At 27.1% G+C, this 22,874-nt stretch overlaps 2 protein-coding genes and 1 long non-coding RNA gene across 3 annotated transcripts in view; 1 reads left to right on the top strand and 2 right to left on the bottom strand.

Annotated features, from left to right (window-relative positions):
• The window catches only part of LOC106785660 (adenylosuccinate lyase), a 25,501-nt gene extending 14,822 nt beyond the window's left edge, over positions 1–10,679 (top strand). Inside the window, exons 2-6 of the mRNA XM_014746297.1 lie at positions 8,491–8,694; positions 8,821–9,103; positions 9,287–9,438; positions 9,515–9,913; positions 10,009–10,679. Of these exons, the coding sequence (XP_014601783.1) occupies positions 8,491–8,694; positions 8,821–9,103; positions 9,287–9,438; positions 9,515–9,913; positions 10,009–10,272 (1,302 nt within the window). The 3' untranslated portion in view covers positions 10,273–10,679. The remainder of the gene's footprint in view (positions 1–8,490; positions 8,695–8,820; positions 9,104–9,286; positions 9,439–9,514; positions 9,914–10,008) is intronic.
• LOC106785663 lies at positions 6,273–8,230 on the bottom strand. Its single transcript, XM_014746302.1, has 4 exons — positions 7,897–8,230; positions 6,954–7,160; positions 6,709–6,828; positions 6,273–6,622 (listed from the first exon to the last, which is right to left on the bottom strand). The coding sequence occupies exons 1-4, from the start codon at positions 7,945–7,947 to the stop codon at positions 6,521–6,523; spliced, it is 480 nt and encodes a 159-aa protein (XP_014601788.1). The 5' UTR covers positions 7,948–8,230; the 3' UTR covers positions 6,273–6,520.
• A 2,289-nt stretch (positions 10,680–12,968) lies between the features above and the next one.
• Positions 12,969–19,331, bottom strand: LOC106785664. Its single transcript, XR_001381555.1, has 3 exons — positions 19,176–19,331; positions 15,004–15,158; positions 12,969–14,850 (listed from the first exon to the last, which is right to left on the bottom strand). It is a non-coding gene; the product is annotated as an uncharacterized LOC106785664 (long non-coding RNA).
• Positions 19,332–22,874: the final 3,543 nt, after the last annotated feature.

Raw genomic sequence — 22,874 nt, 5'->3', positions numbered from 1 at the left:
AAAAAGAAAAAAAATAAATTTATATCATTAGTTTGTTAATAAGATGCAATAGTATAGTAATAAAAATTTTAGAAAAAAAGAAATGTTATATTTATCGTAATGCAACTTTATATATATTAGCAAGTAATATGATTAATTATTATTTATATTTTATTATATAGTTAATATAATATTGTTTCAATCGTATATCATCGATTCAACAAAGATGTGTTTAGTGTTCAAGTTCAGTGAAACATCCTGTATATTATTGTATATACGTTTCCGTGAGCAGGAAAAGATCGCATGCTTCGGCGCGCGTAGAAGGCGCGGTTTGATCTTCATTGACGATTACTATTACTGTGTGCGATCTTCCTATTGGCCTTGAACCACTCACACTGGTTTCCTTTGTGAACATTTAACATAGTAAGTATACATTTAAGTACATCGAAGGGAGTCCCATTTAACAACAAAAGCTTCGTTATTCTTCATCGACTTACATATGTTTCTCTTTTTATGTATTTTTTATTTAGTTAATAATATTAATTTTAGAATTGTATAAAAATCGTTTATATTTAACAACGTTATTTATATTACTTCATTTTTTAATTAATTAACTGATATATTTAATTAATTTATCTAAGAGAACCCTTTTCGTTTTCGTATTATTTCATTATTATTATACGTTATGTATTAAAATATTTTGATCTTTATTTATTTATTTATATATATTTATTTTAGAATTAATATTATTTAATTAAAAGTTTGAAATATTAATGTGATTAATAGAACTTTGTAAATTATAATAATAAATTATACACATTCGTCGTGTCTACATACGAGAGGACTTTGATCATGAAAATATGCATAATCATTTCTTAAAATGTTATTTATTCTGTTATTATTATTGTAACGAAGCAAGGACGCGTTATATTATAATATGACCTCAGCTTGCTTCACACATCGAGAAGTTGAATCTCATATTACAAGCTCGTGCCCATAATGCATGCATGCCCTTATTATATTTTTTTTTGCATGTATTATATTGCATGTATTATATTTATGTAGTTTACCAATTATGACTGGTAAACTATTTTTAAATTTAAGAAAACGAAACTAGAGTTCGAACGTGCTCGATAAAAAAGTTGTATCTATAATAAAAAACTTATGTTATTTATTTCATATTTCTTGTTTTCGAATAAGAGAAGAGAAAAGAGAAAAATATTTGTTTTTCTTTTCTTTTTTTTCATAATAGTGTAACGCAAAAAATGCGACGTAGTTGCATTTAACCTTGTTAATACTGTGTAAATCGTTTTGGTATTGATCCGTAACCCATACCGCCAATTTACTTAAATATATTACTGCAAAAATTATTGCGTTAAAAGAACTTTTACAAACGTACGTACTAGTATAAAGAAAGAAAGAAAGAAAGAAAGAAAGAAAGATAAAAAAATAATAAACGTTACTTTATTGATATTTAATATCTATTTCGAAAATATTTTCATTAATTTATCTTCGTAATAGATAATGTTTTATTAATTTGAATTACTTATATCTTTGTTTTTGAAATTAAAAAACTTACGATTCTTATGTTAAGGTTAATTACTCAACCCTGCATGTAAGAACATTCTTCCTTTTTGATTCACCAAAGGTTAAATTAAATACGACACTTGTAATTAACATGATTACGTATCCGGATCGTGGGTATATAGTTAAACCAGTCATCCAAAACGACGATGCTCGCCATGGGGGTCAAGTGGATTAATTGATCTAACAATAAGTCGCGTGGCCAATGATTTTCAAGTACCATGTCTCTTATCTGGTGAAAAGATGTTCACCCACCTATCAGTTAACTTTCTTTTCTTTTTCTTTTTATCCAAATTTTGTCTGTAATTATAAAAATATGTATAATATATAAAGTGAGTGATGAAACCAACAAGAAGTATCTCACAATCTACTATAAATATTAATTAACAATAAATTAACAATTTTCGCGATGATACTTTAATACTTCGATATATCAAATTAGAATTGATAATATTTATGAAATAATCTTATTTGTTAATGAAGTAAAAGATTATAATGTAATATATAATATATATTTAGTCTACATCGAAGAAAAATAAATGTCCATGTTTTGTTTTGTATGGAATAATTGAGAATTAGAAAATAATGAAAAGATTTATCGTTTCGTTTAGTAACAAGCATTAAGATCATTTTGTTTTTAATTCGTTGATACTATTAATTGATATTTTTCTAATCCACGAACGATAATTACGAGTAACAATGCGATCGAATTTATTAAACAAGCCAAAGCAACGATGAATTTTCGTGTATTGTTTTCTTGCCTGTAAAAAAATGTAAAATGATTATATAATTATTATCATTAATTGATATTTTATTTTATTTGAATTTTGTTAAAGATTACTACCTTACAATTTCTTTAGTATTATTTGTAAAAATCGTTGACCAATCTATTTCCATGAGAAATTGATAAGAACAGCTAAGGATGTTTCCAAAAAAACCAATTCCAGCAAAACACACTTCCTAATAGAGAATTTCGAATGAGTTTTTTTTTTTGTTTTTAAATTGGAGATTAATTTTTGAATAATAACTTACAAGGAAAACGTGAGGTTCTTCGATATACATAGCTAAAATTTCTGATGAATTTATGATAATGTAACCTGTTATCAAGGCAGGTACAACCATTCCGAAATATTCAGCACCAATAATATGTGTATCAACAGGACGTATATAAGCTGCAGTGCCAACGATGCAGGCTGACTAAAAATATATTTTACTTTTGTTAGTGTAAAACATTAAAATATTGTGTTTAATATGGTTAACATATTATGGTTAGTATGGTTAAAATATTATGGTTTATGAACAATACTGTATTTAGTAATTATATTTTTGTATTAAAAGTTCTGTACAAAAATTTTTAAATATATTTAATTCTAAATTAAAATAGTAACATACTAAAGAAAACATTTTACAAACAAATAATCTTTTGTCGAATATATTTGTTCTTATATTTTCAGGAAGATCATTAAATGGAACCGGAATATTTTCCATGTTATTATTACTCTTTCGTAAACAAAAACTATTAAATTAATTATAATCACACAAATACGATGAAGATATTTATTGCAATGAAGTGTGCGATATTTGCAACAATTGATTTAATTAATTCGATGTTTTAAATAGATCGTTATATTGGTAGACTCAATTGAAAATGTTTATTCGGGAAGGAAAAAAAAATATTAATATATGATTGGTAAATTGTATGAATTTTAATTGAAATAATGAAATCGATTCGTGTACTTTTCACCAATATTAATTTTGTTCTTAGATTACTTGAATGGGTAAGTAAATACGTTAGATATAATAATAATATATCATAGTTTAAAAAACTAAGGTTATCTTTTCATCGTGTTATCTCGTCCAGGTTCTTTGTCTGTTAGGAATTATTTATTATCATCACACTCTTGGTACTAGTCAATTGTTGATTCTTCATGGTTGGTTCTTCATTGCATTTTCTTATGTAGTATCTTACATTTGGGAAGATCCTGATCGATGGGTGGTTAGTTTGATAAATGTTGCTATTTGATTTGGCTTAAGATTTTTAAGAACAAAATTTTATTATTAATTTTATTATTTTATTTTTCAAGGAAGTATTCGCTATTGGAGTTTACGTTGTATTAATGGCAATCACTGTTTTCATAGATTTAACAGTGCATTCCATTTTACCGGCAACATTAGGTATTTATAATTTGAATAAACATTTTTACTTTAGTTTAAAAATTGTTATTTAATATTCTATGTACAATTTTTTTGCAGCCGCTCTTCTTATCGCTGATTTAGTGTTTGCAGTTGTAAATAAAACATCATAAATCGAATTTGATATTATTACGAAAATGCAATGAAAAATATTTAGATAACATAAAATAAAGAATTATGGTATTTAAGGTTTTTTTTTTTTATTTATAATATTAAGGATCTCTTTCGTTGGATCATTTTTGTCAAAGTTCTGACTATTCTATTTCTTGTTCTCGCAATCTTGCAATCAAGCATACTCGTCTTTTTTCAATCCAAATTTTCATACAAATGTCGAACATCATTAAGAAGGAGCATACTATTAATTATATAAAAAACAATAATTACATTGTGTGTGTGTGTTTAATAATAATAAGCCATTTTGTAGTACATTATAAAAAATTTATAATTTGAACGTACTTATTAAAACGATTCCAATTGTTTTCTCATTACAATTATTTTGATTAATAATCGGTTTAATTGTATAATATCTAATGATACCTGATAAACCTGCTATCCAATATAAAATAATACCGATCAGAAAATAAGTGAATTCCTATTAAAGAAAAATGTTATTATAAAAAATGTTCATATTATTTATTATTAAAAATAATATATAAAATGTTAAACAAATAATACCATGACGTTTTTATTTTTCTGAAAAATATGTGCTAAACTCAAAACTAGGAGGATAATGGCATAAGTCGTTGAATTTATCGAATATATTATCCATAACCACATTGGTATTGAATATTCTTCGCATTCCGATAAAATATTCATACAAACGCATACTAAAACCTAAATCTTATTTTGTATTTGTTTTGTAATTTTTATTTAAGAGGATTTACTTACCAATTGTATTATTTTTAACAAAAGACTATATTCTTTTAAAAGACGTTTTAGAAAATCGTTCATGTGTTAAATGGATTTATTAATCAACACGAAGTTTATCACGTATAACACACATTAATTATGTAAATAAATATTAAATATATAAAATTAAACATTCGCAACTCGCTAATTATGGTTGTATTGCCTAAATAAAATCTAAATAAACATCGTTTATTAAATTATCGTTTTAATTCGAATGGTGACCGAGAGTAACATCTCGAGTGCAAAGGGTTAATAATCTAATAATTCAATCAAATTATCAATATTAAAAAGTTAACAAATTTTTAACTTCATTCGCGTATAGGTACCGCGCGTTTTTCTTTTTATTATAATATAATCATACATTCATACTTTGTATATATAATTGCATTAATTTGTTATAATGAAATATAATTAATTGTCAGCTTCAACAGGTCTATTTGCTTGCTGTTGTCTTCGAGTTATTCCTCTACCACGTGATCGATTTGATCCTTTTCTTCCAGTTTTTATTATTAACAATAATAAATCGATCACGAGTATCACTACGGCGACTATTAATAAAGACAAATGTTATAAATTTTTAAATAATAATTTTTTATAGACAAAAAAAATAATTATTTAATAAATTAATTACTAGTTGTTAATCCAACAGATATGCCGAAAGATCTTTCGTCGTGTCCTATAAATGAATAGTATTTAAATTTTTAATTAATTTTATTTGAACAATAATTATATTAAATGACTTATTTACTAACGATAACGTTTGTTAGTATAAATTATTATTGTTTCATCGTCGTCGTAATAATCGTGAACCAAGGCAAATGTACTAATAAATAACATCAGTATGGTGAATATAATCATACAACATTCCTGAAAATACAAAATTATTGATATATATAAAATGAAAATACTTAAATTAATAATTAATTTAGTTTGATTTTATTAATTACCCAAATGAAGGTAGTATCGAACCACGTGTAACCATAAAGTATTATAACAATATTTATAAATCCTGTGTAAAAGTAACCAGTACCGAACGCGTAATATCGATGACATGCAGCATAAGTATCGAAAAAAAATAAATGTATGCTCAAGAGAATAGCCTAAACGAATACGAGGTTTATTACTATTAATGAATTACAAAAATGAAATATATATTGATTAAAGGTTAATTATATTAATGCTCACGAAAACAATTATCTTTAAAACGAAATGAACATTTTTCCACAATTCCTCACAACTGCGACCCATTTTATTTTTTATCTCGTAAACAAATCAATTATTTTCCTTTCTTCTTTGAAAATTCGAGTAACGGGAAATATATTTTTTATAATGTCAATTTATGTTCGCAATAGAGATATCGATATCGGTGGTACGGATCGATTATAATAAATAAGGGAAAATTATTATACATACCAGGCGTGTTTTTTTTTTGTTAATTTAGTTACTTTATTAATAAAAAAAACAATACCTTTTGATTATTAACATTCTCAATTTTGTAGTAAATAATTATTAAAGAAAAAAAAATTATAGTAATTAACAAGTCATATGGGAAAACTAATGCATAGAATTCAATAATTTCATCTTACGAAATTCGTCACACACACACATACGTGTTGTATTAATTATTTAATAACAATTAATTTTATCTTTATTATATTTATGTTAATAATCGTCTTATTTGTCATTAAATGTAACAAAAATATTTCAATGAACGATGATTCTCGATTTTAATACAACGATATATGAGTGAAAATTATTTTGTGACAATATGATTAATCGTCTTTGATGTATCATTATGGAATGAATTAGTTTTATATATAAAACATTCGTTTGTTATAATATTTGATAAAAATCATTAATCATATTCCTCCTTTGTCAAATGTCGGATACTTAATAATAAGTCCGTAAGATATAATACTCCTTCTATAATACACAGTGAACCAAGTGCCAATCCGACCTAGAAAAAAAATCCATTATAAATAAATATTAATTTTTTTTAATAATAAAAAAAAATAATAATTTCATTCGTCGTAATATAAATACCTCTCTTTCTGGTACTAAATATTCAAATTTATGTTCTGGTTGATATCCATGCCAATAATGTAAAGCTGTGCCACCAACAGCGAGGAACATACAAAGTCCAAGGAAGTTCATAATAATATCCTAAAAAAAAAAAAAAAAATGAGAGAAAAAAGAAAAAAAAAATGACAATAAATATATAGATATATATATGTATTATCTCTATTAAAAATTCGTTGCATAAATTTTCAAGAACGTTTTTAACTTACCACGAGACTTTTTTTGTGATTGGTCGTGCCAAAACAAAAAGTAATTAAAACTACACCGGTGTACAAAAAGAATCCAACAAAAACACCTGACCCGACGATCTCGACGTCAGGATTTTTATCCTCGTTTAGATTCCATTTTCCACCGATTCCCAAAAATTCTCCGGCGTATCCGGTACGATACAGGATAAGAATAATTAAATTTATCACCTAAACAAAAATAAAGAAGAAAAACATTAATATAAGGATACACAGATTTATTCGTTTTTTCTTTATTCTTTTTTTATTTTTTTTTTTATTTTTCTATGGCTATAATGTTAACTAAATAGAAGAAAAAAGTTGGATGGGTAAAAATGTAGCACGCTCGTTTCACATTTTTGTGTATCACAAACGAAAACGGTATCGCTTTACAAACAACGTTTCTTATCGATAGCAAGTTGATAAGAAATAAAATGAATCACGAGCTAGCGTAAATTTTTCTTCTTACAAATATATAAGTCGTTCTATTTATGACGTTTTATTTGGTAATAAAAATATTTTCATTGTACGTAGTGCATCGATGAAAGATAATTAAATTTAAAATTTGTTTAATTCATTTCGACAAAAAAAACATATTAGAAAGAGATCGATCTAATAAATAATTTTATTTCTTGGTAGACTTTTTTTATCAGACGATGAATAAATGCTTTTGCAATTGTTTCGTACATTCTTGCTTACTTTTTCTTAACTATAAATCATATTTATTATTAATCCTCACTATATTAATGACTTCAAAACAAAAACAATTCATTATGTTTTTTAACACTTAACACGTAGCAACGAAACACTTTCGCGCACTGAGAAAGGAACATAATCCTTCTAAGATGATTATATTTCATTAGATTAACAAATCCCTGTCTAATGAAATTCCTATTTTCATTGAAAACGATTCTTGCATTGTTCTTACCAATTTAAGAATTTTTATCGTAATAGATGCAATTGTTTCGACGGACACCATTTTGACGCCAGTTTTGGTTAATAACACACCTTTCACGCGATGAAGAAGAATAAATGAAATAGGAACAACGTTTTAACCTGTTAAACGATTATTCATGGAGAATACCAAGCCTCTCTTTATCTAATCAGATAATATCCTACGAGATAAAGAATAGTAGAGTACTTGCTCATTCGTCTGGTTGTATCTTATTTTACGCATTTGTATCTTTATTTAATTCAATATGATAGCATCGAAACTTCTTCAACATTGCTTAACTTTACTCCGAATAATGAATCATAGGATCATTCACTGATGAGCTATAATTATATCTTTTATTATATTTTTTTTTTAAATAGGGCTTACCATACAACGTGCTTGCAAGATTTTTGCGATTAGGATTTATAAGATATATTTGTTCGAGCATAAGCAACATGACAGTTTATAATTTTTGAAAAATGATTCCATTGAATCATTGACTTCTTCGATCGCACGATTCAATATAAATATAAATATTTAATAATCGATTATTGAAAAGATGATTAATACAGAATTTTAATGTTTCAGAAACTAGGATTGGCTATTACACAAGAACAAATCAAAGAAATGGAGACACACATCGATAATATCGATTTTGAAGCAGCTGCCAAAGAAGAAAAAGCTACGAGACATGATGTTATGGCTCATGTTCATGTTTTTAGCAAACAGTGTCCCAAAGCAGCGCCTATCATTCATTTGGGTGCTACTAGTTGCTACGTCGGTGACAATACCGTAAATATATTTTGTTCATTTTTTCTTAAAATATAATTATACTGATTAATTATTTTATATTTTTGATCGATTCTGTGTTATTCAAGGTAAACATTCTTTTCTGCTTTTTGTCTTTTTTTTTTAAAGGATCTACTGATACTTCGTGACGGATTTGAAATTCTTTTGCCAAAACTAGCGAAAGTTATAGAAAATCTTAGCAAATTTGCCACGGAACATGCCAGTCTTCCAACATTGGGTTTCACCCATTTACAACCAGCTCAGCTAACGACGGTCGGTAAAAGAGCTTCTCTTTGGCTTCATGATCTATTGATGGACGAACGTGCTCTTGTACGTGCTAAAAATGATCTTAAGTTCCGCGGTGTTAAAGGAACAACAGGAACTCAGGCATCATTTCTACAATTGTTCGATGGTTAGTCGAATTAAGTTAAATAATATTGTCGATATTTAAAATTAAGGAAGTTTGTATTAATGACATCACGGATAGGATAATTAACAATTACTTTTTTCTTTTTAAGAGTATCTGTATATTATTTCATTTTTATTTATATATTATTAGTTATTATAATGTTGACGATGTTGTGTCAATTTTTAGGTGATAGTGAAAAAGTAAAACAATTGGATGTACTAGTAACGCAGATGGCTGGATTCGAAAAGCATTATTCTGTTACAGGACAAACGTATAGTAGAAAAGTAGACGTAGAATGTTTGAACGTTTTAAGTTCGTTAGGTGCTACGATTCACAAGGTAAAAAAAGATCACTTTGATAATATAAAAAATGTTCTTTGGAAAATTAATACATACGTGTTCTTGTTTTTAATAGATTTGTACCGACATCAGGTTACTGGCTAACATGAAAGAATTAGAGGAACCGTTCGAGACGACACAAATAGGATCCAGTGCCATGCCGTATAAAAGGAATCCAATGCGTTCCGAAAGATGTTGCAGCATTGCACGTCATTTGATGACGTTATTTAATAACGCTCTTCAAACCGCATCTGTACAGTGGATGGAAAGAACTTTGGACGATTCAGCCAATCGTAGGATTACACTTTCAGAAGCATTCCTTTCGGCGGACGTTGTTCTTATTACTTTGCAAAATATCACGGAAGGTCTAGTTGTTTATCCTAAGGTCATTGCAAAACATGTGGCTCAGGAATTACCTTTCATGTGTTCGGAAAATATTATAATGGCTATGGTGAAAGCAGGCGGCGATAGACAAGTAAAATTTTATTCTTATTCGTATGAGATATTATTTTCTTTATTTTGTGTTTTTTTACAGAATTATTTATTATATACATTTATTGTTTTGCATAGGTATGCCATGAAAAAATTCGAGTTTTATCTCAAGAAGCTGGTGCTCAAGTAAAACAACACGGTCTCGACAATGATTTGATTCAAAGAATTAAAAAAGATCCATATTTTGCGCCAATACTTGGTGCAATTGATGATTTGTTAAATCCTTCGACCTTTGTTGGTAGGGCTCCCGAACAGGTTAACGAATTTATTAAGGAGGAAGTTCAACCAGTTCTAGATAAATACAAGTCACTCATGAACGAATCGGTCGAACTTAACATTTAAAACACAAAAATGTTATTTTGAAGTAATATTTTTCGTTTTAGAAAAACTAAACAGTTCAACAATTTTTACACATTTATTATCTCTCATTGAGAATTTTATAATTAATATATTATATATAGAATTCGTGTGTAAAAATTTCCTCGCGAATATCTATTTTATTTTACATAGAAGGTCTTAATCTCACATATATATTTTTTAGATATGTATTTATATATATGTATATCTTAATATCCATAAAAAGTTTATCGTTTTTGTATATATTAATCATTGCGCCTGGAGGTATGCAACACTTTATACTTGGTCGTTAAGATTTTCAAGAAAAAAAAATGATCTATCAATAAATATATATTTTCAATTGTCCTACCTATATACTAGATAAATCAATAAAGTTTTATATTGCATTATTTGCAATTATTTGCATTATTTACAAATATAATATGTAATATTAATATAAATAATTACAAACAATCGATGAATACTATTGAAAAATGATTAATGACACGTATTGATTCGCTGTGTTTGCAAATTAATAAATATATAATACTCTTGTCTTTTTATTCAAAAAATATAGATACTTTAAAGATAAATAATAATTATGTTGAATTTTCATTTAATTAAAAATTTGTTTAGTTTATTCTTTGGGAAATTGCAAAATTAAAAAATTTCAATCATAGTTTAAATATTTCTAAGGAAAGGAATAAACGTACGACATTTTGATATTTTTGTTATGTTTCCATTTTTTTTTATTTTTATGCAGAAGGAACAAAAAAAAATAGTTTGTACAATAAAAGATAAAGATTTTTGTTCGTATTTGTTGGAAATGAAAAAAAAAAATTTTTCACAATTTATAAATTACATTAAATGAAATTAAAAAAGGCGCATAGATCACAGCCACGCATAGGCATTTAAAAAATAAAAATTCGTAAAATCGCTTTTTAACTTGACAAGTTTATAATATTTAGTTTTTGTCTACGTTGATTATACGTTTCTTTTTTACTTGACAATCTTCTCGTCAACTTAACAGTCGTGATAGCAAAGACAAAAATGATGAAGTGACGAAGAAAAACGATATAGAACGGACAATTTTTACATAAATATTTACATAAATTTGAGAACAAAAGTAAAGAGAGAAAAAGCGATATGTGTTTTTTTTTTTGCTTTCGTTTTTTTTTTTTTTTCGAAGACATTAAACATAGCAGAGAATATATACAAGAAAATAATAGATAGTAAAGAAGTTGAGAGATAGAGAAGAAAAATAAAAACAAAAAGAAAAAGTATTTCATAAGAAATTTCTTTTCGCACATATTAAATAAGTATGTATACCTGTTTGTATAGAGAAATTCGAGTAACATTTGCAGTCGTAAAATCAGAAAGAAATTAACAGATACATATCTAATGATAAATGATATGCTATAGTACAATAGTAAGCTATGACGAAAGGTGATACGAAAAATAGTAGTTGCATATTATAAATGATAGAACGTATTATAATCACAGTGCATAAGAAAAACATTTCTTTTTTTTTTCGCTTTGATTTTGTACAGAGTGAGTATTCATAGGTGGGAGAAGTAGACTAGAAAGAGAAGAAGGATATAGTAAATAGTAGTAAATGATTTATCAATTATATAACAAAAATTATTGACTTTCTTCTATATTAATTTTTGACCATGTTTTTTTGTTTTCTTTTTATTACTTTTTTTTTCTCTTTTGGTATATTTTTAAAGGAATATTAAAATATATTACAAATGTGCGTGGCAAAACACACAATTTAAGTTTCGTACAGTCATAAATCGTGGAAGAAAAAGACAGAAGATGAAAGACAGAGAAAAAAAGAAAAAGAATGAGAAGAAAAAGGAAATGTAGTAGAAAGAAGATATGTAAGAATTGATTTTCGAAAATAGAAGAAATTTAGCGTGAAAGAAAAGAAAATAATGATTACAGTGTTCAGTTTTATTGTTTAATTGAAAGAAGAAAAAGTATTGAAATATAGATACAGCGATAGATTAAAAATGATATTGCATTTTTTGTAAATATATTAGAAAAGATTAGAAAAAGAAGATGGAAAAAGAAACGTAAAAGACGAGATAGAAAAAAGAAGAGATTAAAAAGAATAAACGAAAAAGAGAAAATAAAAAGAAAGAGAGAGAGAGAGAGAGAGAGAGAGACCAAGAAAAAGAAAGAGGTAGAAAAAAAGAATAGAAGTTTTAATGAAAATAAAAAAAGAAAATAGAGAAAATGAGAAAATATAATAGAAAAAAGAAAGAAGAGGAAATCGATTAAGAGATATACAAGTAAAATGCGAAAAATAGATTAAGAATATAGAGATAGAAGAAGAAAAAATAAAGAAACGTAGAATGAAATGAAAGTAATAGATTAAGGAAAAGAATTTTTATACAAAATAAATTGATAGGTACGAAGATAGATATATTTACAAATGTTCGAATATAGTTAGAAAAAAAAATAGATATGAAGAGAAAGAAGAAGTAAGAATAATAGTTTATGAGATACGTAGAAATTAGAATTAATTAAGAAGATAGAAAAAGAAAGATAAGACATTTAATAAACGATAGAGACAATATTTCGCAAATTATAAGGGGGGGGGCAGGGGAGAAATATTATTTTTTAAAAAGATTTAGAAAGAAATAGGAAGAAATATATAGATGGGACAGAAAAATAGAAAAGATTAGAGAGTATCCATAGAAGTTTTATATTTATAATGGTATGTATTATAAGAAAAAATAGTTTAAAAAAAACATAATGTAAAGAAAGAAAAGAATAAGTAAAATAGTAGAGAACACAGAATAGAAACGAGATCAGGAATTGACGTGACGATAAAAGTAATTATTAGAAAATTTAAAAAGTAATTAGAAAAAAATAGGATAAATATTAGGCCATTAAATATGAAATGTTTGATTTTACGGAATGAAATTATTCGAAATAATCGGACGTTTTATATTTAATTACCTAATATATTCGAAGCGATAGTGTTCAGGTACAGTAGTAAAGAAATAAAAGTTCATATAATACAATGAAAAAATGAATACATAGATATAAAGAAGAAACGTATTTTAGAGATCTTCAAAGGAAATTTTACACACGCAAAAAGAATAGAAAATAAAGCTAAGAAAGAAGAGGAGGAAGAAGTTGAGAAAGAAAATGTAAATAGAGAAAATAGTAGAAAATAATATCGAAATGAAAATTTACACATTGGCAAGATTAATCAAGAAATCTTGAATCTGATAATACTGATATGTTGATGGCAACGAAAGATAAAGTAAAAGAAATAAAAGTAGAGATCCTTATAGAAAATAAAATAAGATAAGATAAGTAAGTAAGTAAGTAAATAGGTACATACAGCTTAGAAGAAAAGAAAATGAAGAAAAAGTTAAGATGCTGCACATGAAAGAGAAATTTGCAAAAATTTAGTATAAAAAAGAAAGAATTTAGCGAGAATAAGAAAGAAATGAAAGGATAGAAAAAATTGAAATAGAGATAGGCGTAGCTTAAGTATAGCAAGAGAGCTGAGAATAATTTCATAAAGATTTACAAATCTTGTTTGCAAGGCGGTCAAGAAAAAGAAAAAAGATGAGGTGATAGACAAATAAAACAAAAAAGAAAAAATAGATTGACGTGACTAAAGTATAGTAAAAGAATTGAGAATTATTTAGCAAAGATTGTTTATAAATCATAGTGGATGATCGTTTTTATCAAGGATCAAGTAATTTCATCGATTTTATAATTTTTAAAAGAGAAAAAAAATCAATTAAATTACGAAATACTTGATAATCGATAAACAAGCGAGAAAAGGGCTATCACAGAACGTTAGGTTTGTCGAGAAGGTTCAACTATTCCGAGCGAGTAAAAACGATTCCTTTGGATAGAGAATGATAGAATAATGTTTTGTTTTTTTTCGGGAATAGTCAGAGTTCAAAACAATAATAGTAAAGCAAGGAAAAGGAAGATTTGCCGATTTTAGATTTCTTGATGAAACCGAGTGACCAGTCAACGAATCAATTTTTTTGTCTTGTTTCACATAATCGGAACAATTTAAAAATTCAATTAAATCGATACTAATTACATCATTGCATCAATATTCAAAATGATATGATCTAACATACGTTTTAGAAATTTCTAAAAGCAAATGGGATTCGATTCGTTGACCGGTACTCGACGAGGAACCTCCCTGGAAGATGTCTTGATCGTGATGAAAATCCTGGTTAATTTTACATTCATTATTTTCCGCGTTGATACTCGTAAAACGTAATACTTTCCATGATATTTTCAGATTTTGTACGAAGACACCGTAACTTGATTTCAAACATCAATACAATTAGGATCATATTGTTGATTATAATCTGGATAAACGTTTGACGATTAATTTCCAATCGTCAATTTGATTTATACCAAGTATTAAATTTTTCATAAGTAAGTTGATGATCCGTGTTATTGTATCCGGTGAAAAACAATTGATATATATATATATACCAGGACAGTGGGTGGTAAAAATTCTGGTTCGATACGAGTAATTCTTTCCATTCTGTTTACCGATACTTCGAATATGAATTCGATCAAGTGATCCTATAAAGAAAAAGAAGAAAGAAAAATAATAGTTAATTACGTATTACTGATAGAAATGTTCACACTTAATCAAACCTTCTCGATTAGGACATACGTAATTGATGGTTAATAAATAAGGATACGAAATGTATAATAAAAAAAATTTCAACTTACGCCATTACTTCATGAGATTGCAAAAAAAGCGACGGTACTGATGTAATTGACAGCTGCCAATTAATGATGTTACGTGTCATCGAAGAGTCATATTCTCCCTGTTTTAGTTAGCCAATACAACGACAGTTGTCATTACCAACACCGACCCAACCAACCTATAAAGATGATAAAAAATGTATTATTAATATTTTCTTCTATTTCTAAATTAATCAATTTATTATAAAAAGAAAATGTGTGTGATTTATCATTGAAATATTTTTTCATTTGTAGTAACGATTATGGCAATCAACGTGATAAGTAGTTACTTTATGTTTGACCAATCGATTAATTACGTAAACATTACACAATTCGAAGTGATAATTACAAAGTTCTCTAATGTTTCGTAAAATATTCTCTCTATACAGAGATCGATTAACTTGCTTTTCGAAAGTTTTCATAAGATAGAAATATATTTCCAGTATACTAAGTGTTGCGTAAAACTATCAACGTAGGCGCAAGTACCAATGATTTTTAAACCTTATTATCTTGATTAATTTTGTTTTCCCGGTGCCATTATCTCTTTCTCATTTTTTTTTCTTTCTTTTCAACGATTTAACACTCGTCAAATATACTCGACACAACCTCGGAGACGTTTGCAAGCAAAAGTTCATCCGGTTTGTGACTTTCACTGCTTGGGGCATTACTTCGGATGCCATATTCATGCGGTTACTTTTCTTCTGGTCTTTCATTCTCTTCTTTATTTCGTTCACCTTTCACGAAGACGGCTTCGTCATCGTAAATTCATCCTCTTTACCTTTCATTTTCAAAATTACTTACGTTAGCTTTCTTTTTTTTCTTTCAGAGTAAGACCAATTAAATATAATTTACGTATATACGATTATGATAATATAGCTTTTAAATAACCAATTATTATAAAAATATAATATTTTCTTTTATTTTTATATGTATTATAAGTATATTCATACTTATATATGATCATATATTATATAAATCTTGTGATTATATAATATCAAATATTAGAATTATGTTAATATATTATAATACCAAGCATTAGAATTTATGTGTTACATAATATTAAATATTATCTTAAATGTGTAAGAAAATTTGTTATACGAATAAGTAAACTTGGAAAGAAACTAAACTCTTATCAAGAAATCAGTTAGATTCATTCGTTTCGCTCTAACGAACTCAAAACCTGATTGTAAAATAAAAAAATTTCCTTCTTTCGGCACGACCAATCACGCCGATCGAAACTTTGACGCTTTCGAACTCCAAGTTTAAAAGAGAAAGTAAACCTATATAATTTTTCTCCCCTCTTATTTCACGTCCTACTTGTATTCGAATTAACAAAATTCTTTTTGCTTTCATTTTTCTTTTTTTTTTTTTTTGCATAAATTATATTTATTTAGTCATTCAAAGTTTTTAAACTACGAAGAAAATAGTCAATAAGGAATCCCCCTACGTTATAGTATATTTGAAAATCGTTTATCGATAACAATCATAAAATTCATAAAATTGACATTTAGTTATCAGTTGATAACAACGACCGTAATTAAAGTAATATAAAAATCTTCAACTAAAGGAAAATGATAGAACTGAATATTACCGGTCACGTTTTCAAGCAAATACGAAATTAGTATATTTAACGAAAAAACAAAAACAAATATAGTAGTTATACGTTGAATTCGATCAGCCACACAAAGCAAATTAGTGTGTATAAGGAAACAAAATAATGAAGAAAGAAAATAAATAATAATAATTAAGGATAACGGCAGTAAACTCATTCTACTTTCCGGTATCAGTCAAGGGAAAGTTTCGAGAACAGGAGGCATATATTATTATACTTTGTAAGTTTCCATTTGCATCCTACTTTTACATCCTACTTTTGCCTATCACGAGAACTATCGTTTCAAGGTGTCACGTTCAATTAATTCAACATTTTTATATTCTTATCGATATATTCGTTCGTTATTAATATATAAGTGTTCTACCCCGTATTATATATTTATACTTTTATCTTATTTTATTTTATTATTTTTTTTTTAATTAATTATACTTGCACGAAATAAACTTTATTCTTACAAACCTTTCACTTTCTCGTGTTTCAAGGTAGAAACGTGACTTTTAAATTGTACGAACTCGGCTCTCAACATTAATTATGAAAAACATATAATTTGTTTATTGTTTTCTCACGTTTATCGATCAAAGAAATTTAGAAATATCGTATAATCAAATTTATACTTATAAAACGTAAATAGATTGATAATTTAATTAACTACTAATCGAATTTATTATTTCTAAAAGAAATCAATATTTTATGAAACATTGTTCGAGTATCATTCATTTGAATATATCATAATGATTGATTATTCATTACTTCTTTTGAATATTTGAATTTTTTAAAAAGAAAAGAAATTTTTAATTTATAATTCGATTAAGAAAATTTCTACGTTAATTCGTAGTCAACTGATAATTTTAATCAATGTTACTTCTAATCCGATTTTATGTAACGTCTCCATAAGATGTCCTAATTTGCATCATCTACGAAGAATCACATGCATTTATCTATGTATCTGCCATAATTGAATTATCGTACACGCTTAGACGATAGTGCAATTACGTATACAGTAATCTAATACGTATAGTTCGTGTATTTTAAATCAACAAACAAGTTGAAGATTTTCATAGAAAATGTGCATTAATTAAACTTTGATTTTTTTTTGTATAAAAAGAAAAAAAAAGGTACCTTTCGCTCTTTATCTTGAAAAATATTAATCCTCATATTTGTAAAAAAAACAAAAAGAAAAACTATTCGGTTTTTATATTCCGTTAGAAAATAAAAAATTTATGTTCGTATAACTCGTTCGTAGAACATCATTTTCTATAAATTCTGTCTATGATTTTATATCCTTTTTTTTTTTTTTATAGTGCCTATCGATTTATTATACGGAAACGACAAGGTTGACCTCGAACTATACACGTTTCCGTATAACAAACTCGTTCTCCTTGATTAAACAAAAATGTAAAAAAATCACGTCCACTTTTTCATCAAAGTCCTGAATGATTTGTTGCTGTTGTTTTTGTTCGAAATATCGATTAAAATAAACGACATTTCATTAAGTCGCAATATATATCATGGTTAAAGTTAAATAAGGAAATTTATACTCGGTGTCAGCAGAAAACTAGTAGAAGGCCTTTTTTTTTATTATTACTATAACCAGCAATTGAAAAATGACTCTCTACCGGTTTTCCTGTCATCGAGTTAATTAATACAAAATTATTTCAAATACGATTATTAATGTATGACAATGAAAAATGGAAAATATAACGAGTTTAATTTATTGCACGATATTATTAAAATCAATGTGAGATAAACTTCTGATTCTTTTATCTATTTTCTTTATCTCAACGTTTTGAAAAAAAATTATTTATTGTTCAGTTTTATATCTTACAATTAGTTAATTAGGTAATGAGTATATATTTATATGCAAACAAGAAGACAATGTATAATTTCAACAGACAAGATGTTTCAAAGGCACAAAAAAATATCATTTATCTTTCACCTGTCACACGCTAACTAATCGCATAATTGTTAGTCGTCTGAGGCTCGAATACACGTTCGTTCGTATTATATAAGCTATATATATATATATAATCACATACAGATCGTATGTCGTGATAGTATTAAAGATTGAAGCGTGTGCACTGATATGAATTTAAAACAAAATATTTGTATATGAGATAAATCAACTAAAATACAGTCAAATAAAGAGAGAGATTATTTATCGTTCAAATTTTTCTAATCTTTTTAAGGTATCGATACAAATTAAAAATAAATAATTAATTATTATTAAATCCATATATATCTGAAATAAAATTAATATTCAATTTTAAAAGATTTGAAAATTAAATCGAAAAGAAACATTTTCGAAAATATCTTTCGCCAAGCGTACAAGACAAAATTTAATTCATAATAAATCATTCAAATAATTAAAACGATTATTATCAATTCTGTATTCTAATTGATATAATTCCATACAATATTTATTAAAATCAGTAAAAGTATTTGAAAATATAAATATTTTATCGTAGAAACAATAATTTCTTTCGTATATATATATAATTAAATTAATTAGATATAATAACAAAATTTATAATAGAATCGTACTCACCATGACGTTGGAGAGTGGTGTGGTGTCGTGTGATGGTTTTAGCCAGTAAGGCTCGGGGAGCTTTCTTCTTGTCGTGTTCGATCTTCGATCTTCCAGGTAAGTTAAACCAGGTGAATGCAACGTATGCCTTTATATCACCTCTTAGTCCGAACCCAACTACAATATACAGTCAACGTTTACTACCACTTTTTCTCCTGCTATCCCTTCCTCTTTGGTTTCTTATATTTTCATCTTTCTCACTCTTTCACTCTCTCTATCTCTTTCTCACTCTCTCAGCTTTCAACGAGTTCTGCATTTTCTTCCAGCCAACCAGTCCCACTCCTTTGATTCTTTCTTTCTCATACTTTTTTTTTCTCTCTCTGTCTCTCTCACTCTAACTATCTTGACCAAACACGATTCGTTACAAACACTCACGCAAAAGATAGAGACAGTTCGAATGTCAAAGTGGTCATGCGCGATCGTGGTTCTAGCAACTCTTTCTATCTTTGTCCTTCTTTTAAATCTCGTTGTCACTTTTACAAATGTAAGAGAAAGAGAGAGAGAGAGAGAGAGAGAGGAGAGGGGGAATATTATATAGATAAAGAAAGTAGTCGACACAGTGAGTTTTACATTGCAAAAAGGGAATGTTAATATGTTCCTTCTTACGATCAAGGGTCATGTTCGTGCTCTCTTACCTAAGAGCCGGTTATGTAGCGGTTATTGCGATTAATATCCTACTACCGATCAATCGTAACGCTGCTTATTATTATTTTTACATTGTAATATTATTAGGATTAATTTTAACGTCAAATTAAATTTCTTTTACTTTTCTTTACTTTTTTGTTTCTTTTTTCCTTTTTTTTTTTTTAATCGTCGTTATAAAACTCACGATAACTCGTTCGAAAAATGTTTACCGTATTACGGATAAATTGTGTGGTGATTTAATTTTTTCCAATTGCGTTGGATAATTTTTCTTTTTCTTTTAATCGTTAAAATTTATAATGTAATACAATTTATGGAAATTGTTGTTTTGATCGATTATAAGAAAATTCCTCGAGTTAGAATATAACATCGAATTTAAACATACGCGATAAGTATGGAATAAATTCATGAAGTCACGTTGCTTGTACCGATAATACACGTTTTCGAAAGTACTTTCGATCTTCGACGAAGCAGATAGTCTATACGTAATTTTGCAGACTCGAATGGTTTTTACGTCCGAGTAGAATATTAAATATTCAAATTCGCCGATCTAATCAGTAAAGTTTATTTGCATTGAATATCCTGTTTTTCTGTTAATTGAGACAGTATTTTTCAATTACGTAATTCTTTCGAATTAAAAGAAACGGTAACGATCGTTGATCACGAAATATATCTACGATAAATCTGTTTCATTTTCTTTATTTCGTTCTTTTTTTCTTTCTTTCAAATATGGTGTTTTAAACAAGACAGCAAAAATGTATTTGAAAATAGAAATTTCAAATGGTTTTGTAAACTGTTAAGCAAATAGGTTAACAGGTCTATTATAATTTCTAATTTTGTACATACTGATTGCTCATTGTGATTCACGGTAATAGCAAGTTTGGTAAAAAGTTCATAAAAAGGTGTATTTATCTTATTGCTAGATCGTATTATTCGAAGGAAGACGCGTTAGTAGGTCACTGACTGACAGTGAGTATTCGATTTTAATGGCACACTTTTCTTCTCTCATCCTTTCATTCCACCTTTCCCTATAGACTTTTTCTAACCGCTTGTTAAACTATTATACTCGAAGATGATTCGAAGGATACAATATTCGAATACAATTGCAGGTGATTACGATAATGGACAAGTGAACACACAAAAAATTGACAAAATTTATTATATGATTTATTTTATATCACAATTATTTATATATTACAGAGTATAAATTATAAAATTATAATTTATTTTTCAATAAATTAATGTAATTTATTATTATTATTTTAATTATTATTAAAAAAATTAATTTAATTTACTTATTAATTTAATTTATTATTATAATATTGGAAGCACATATATCTCATCGTTTTGTTATGTTTTATAACAATAATACAATGAGTAATATTACAAAAATTGTATTTTTGTATGGTCAGGCATAAACTTTTGAAGTAATTGTAAAGTAAATAAATTTCAAAAAAATGATGTAAAATTACAGTGGAAATAATACATTCTGTCAATTGATAAGTAGACCAGGAAATTATAACTTTAGGAAAGAATTTATTATTTTTAGTTGGGGTACGCGAAGAGAGAAATATTTAGAGATTATTGGAAAGTTCGTAACGATTGAAATGGTTTTCTTTCTTTTTTTTTCCTCGTCCTCCTCGCCTCGGTTCGCTTCATTTCCAGGAAAACAGTTCCATTTCATAAGAGACGCGATCTACTGTAAAACCGCTTGAACTCCTTCCAAAACGATCATCATAATTCAAACGATCATCTTTTCTTCGTGGCTACGTGGAAAGCGACCACGCCTCTTTGTTATTCAAAACGAACGAAAGTTTTATTTTTTTAAACGAAACAGGTAATACAATCTATACACCGGTTGAGGAGGCATTTCAAACAGACCACCACCTGAATAACTCGATTGCGTTTGGTGATAGAACAAAAAAAAATTTCAAATTAAAACTTACTTGATTTCGCGAGGGTAATTATTTATTCATTTTTTTTAAATTATTTTTTATCTAAGAAAAAAACCACAACGCAATTCATTGTACGCGCATATTAAAACGTTCTATCAGATTGTAAATACAAAAATATATCATTTCGTTTAAAAAGAAAAAAAAACTATTAATATAGTATTATGCCAACCTCGAAAAAAAAAACAAAAAAAAAACTAAGTTTTGTATAAATAATTTGATTCTATCACCGATAGCATATTCATCACATACGAGTGTGTATACTTCATATACGCTCACATACACACATATACACTAAAAAATCTATATTATATATATGCATATATATATAAGAGATATAAATTGAAATTTGAAAAGAAATATAAAGAAACACAAATTATTTACAATTGTTTCAAGAAAATATCGTATCGGGAATCGTTCTTATCGATCTCTCGCGTCGATTTGGATCAACGATCACAACAAAGTTGACTTTCACTTTAACTTGAGAGGTGACAGTACGCTTTCGCGTACTGTCGAGAAACACTTCCACCTCGTTCTCCTTGGATTATGCTTCTCCTTTGTCTTTTACATCCTCTTTTTGAACTAGAATAGACGGATAATTTCTTGTATCAAGCTTCGAAAGAAATTTACACGTCTTTGATTTTTTGGTTTCAATATTTGTACTCGTATAAGAAATAAGGAAATAGAGGTTCCGTCGAAACTACATTCGTTGTTATTTAAACTTTTTACTGTAGCGATCTGACTGTGAGAAAAAAAAAAGCGTGTACATACTTTCCTTCGAAAATTATTACCTTCGATTGTAGAAAGTTATTTATATGAAAACGGTACATTTATTTATTTCTTTCTATTTTTATTTCTCTGATCTTACCGAAATGTTTTTTCAGAAAAGATAATTTGTAAGTATGATGGGGGAAAAATAATTGATTTAATAGAAAAATATATAAATTAATTGCTCTCCATGTTTTTCTTTTATTTCGTTCAATTTGCTTGGTGTATACTACTTATTAGAGTATACATATTTCATAAAAATAATAGTATATCAGTATAAGCTTTTTTTTAACAGTTA

This window comes from Polistes canadensis, unplaced genomic scaffold, assembly GCF_001313835.1.
Source record: "Polistes canadensis isolate GaletaPanama2010 unplaced genomic scaffold, ASM131383v1 scaffold_54, whole genome shotgun sequence".
NCBI classification, from domain to species: Eukaryota; Metazoa; Arthropoda; class Insecta; order Hymenoptera; family Vespidae; genus Polistes; species Polistes canadensis.
The sequence above is the reverse complement of the archived record's forward strand: the minus strand, read 5'-3'. Positions and strand labels throughout refer to the sequence as shown.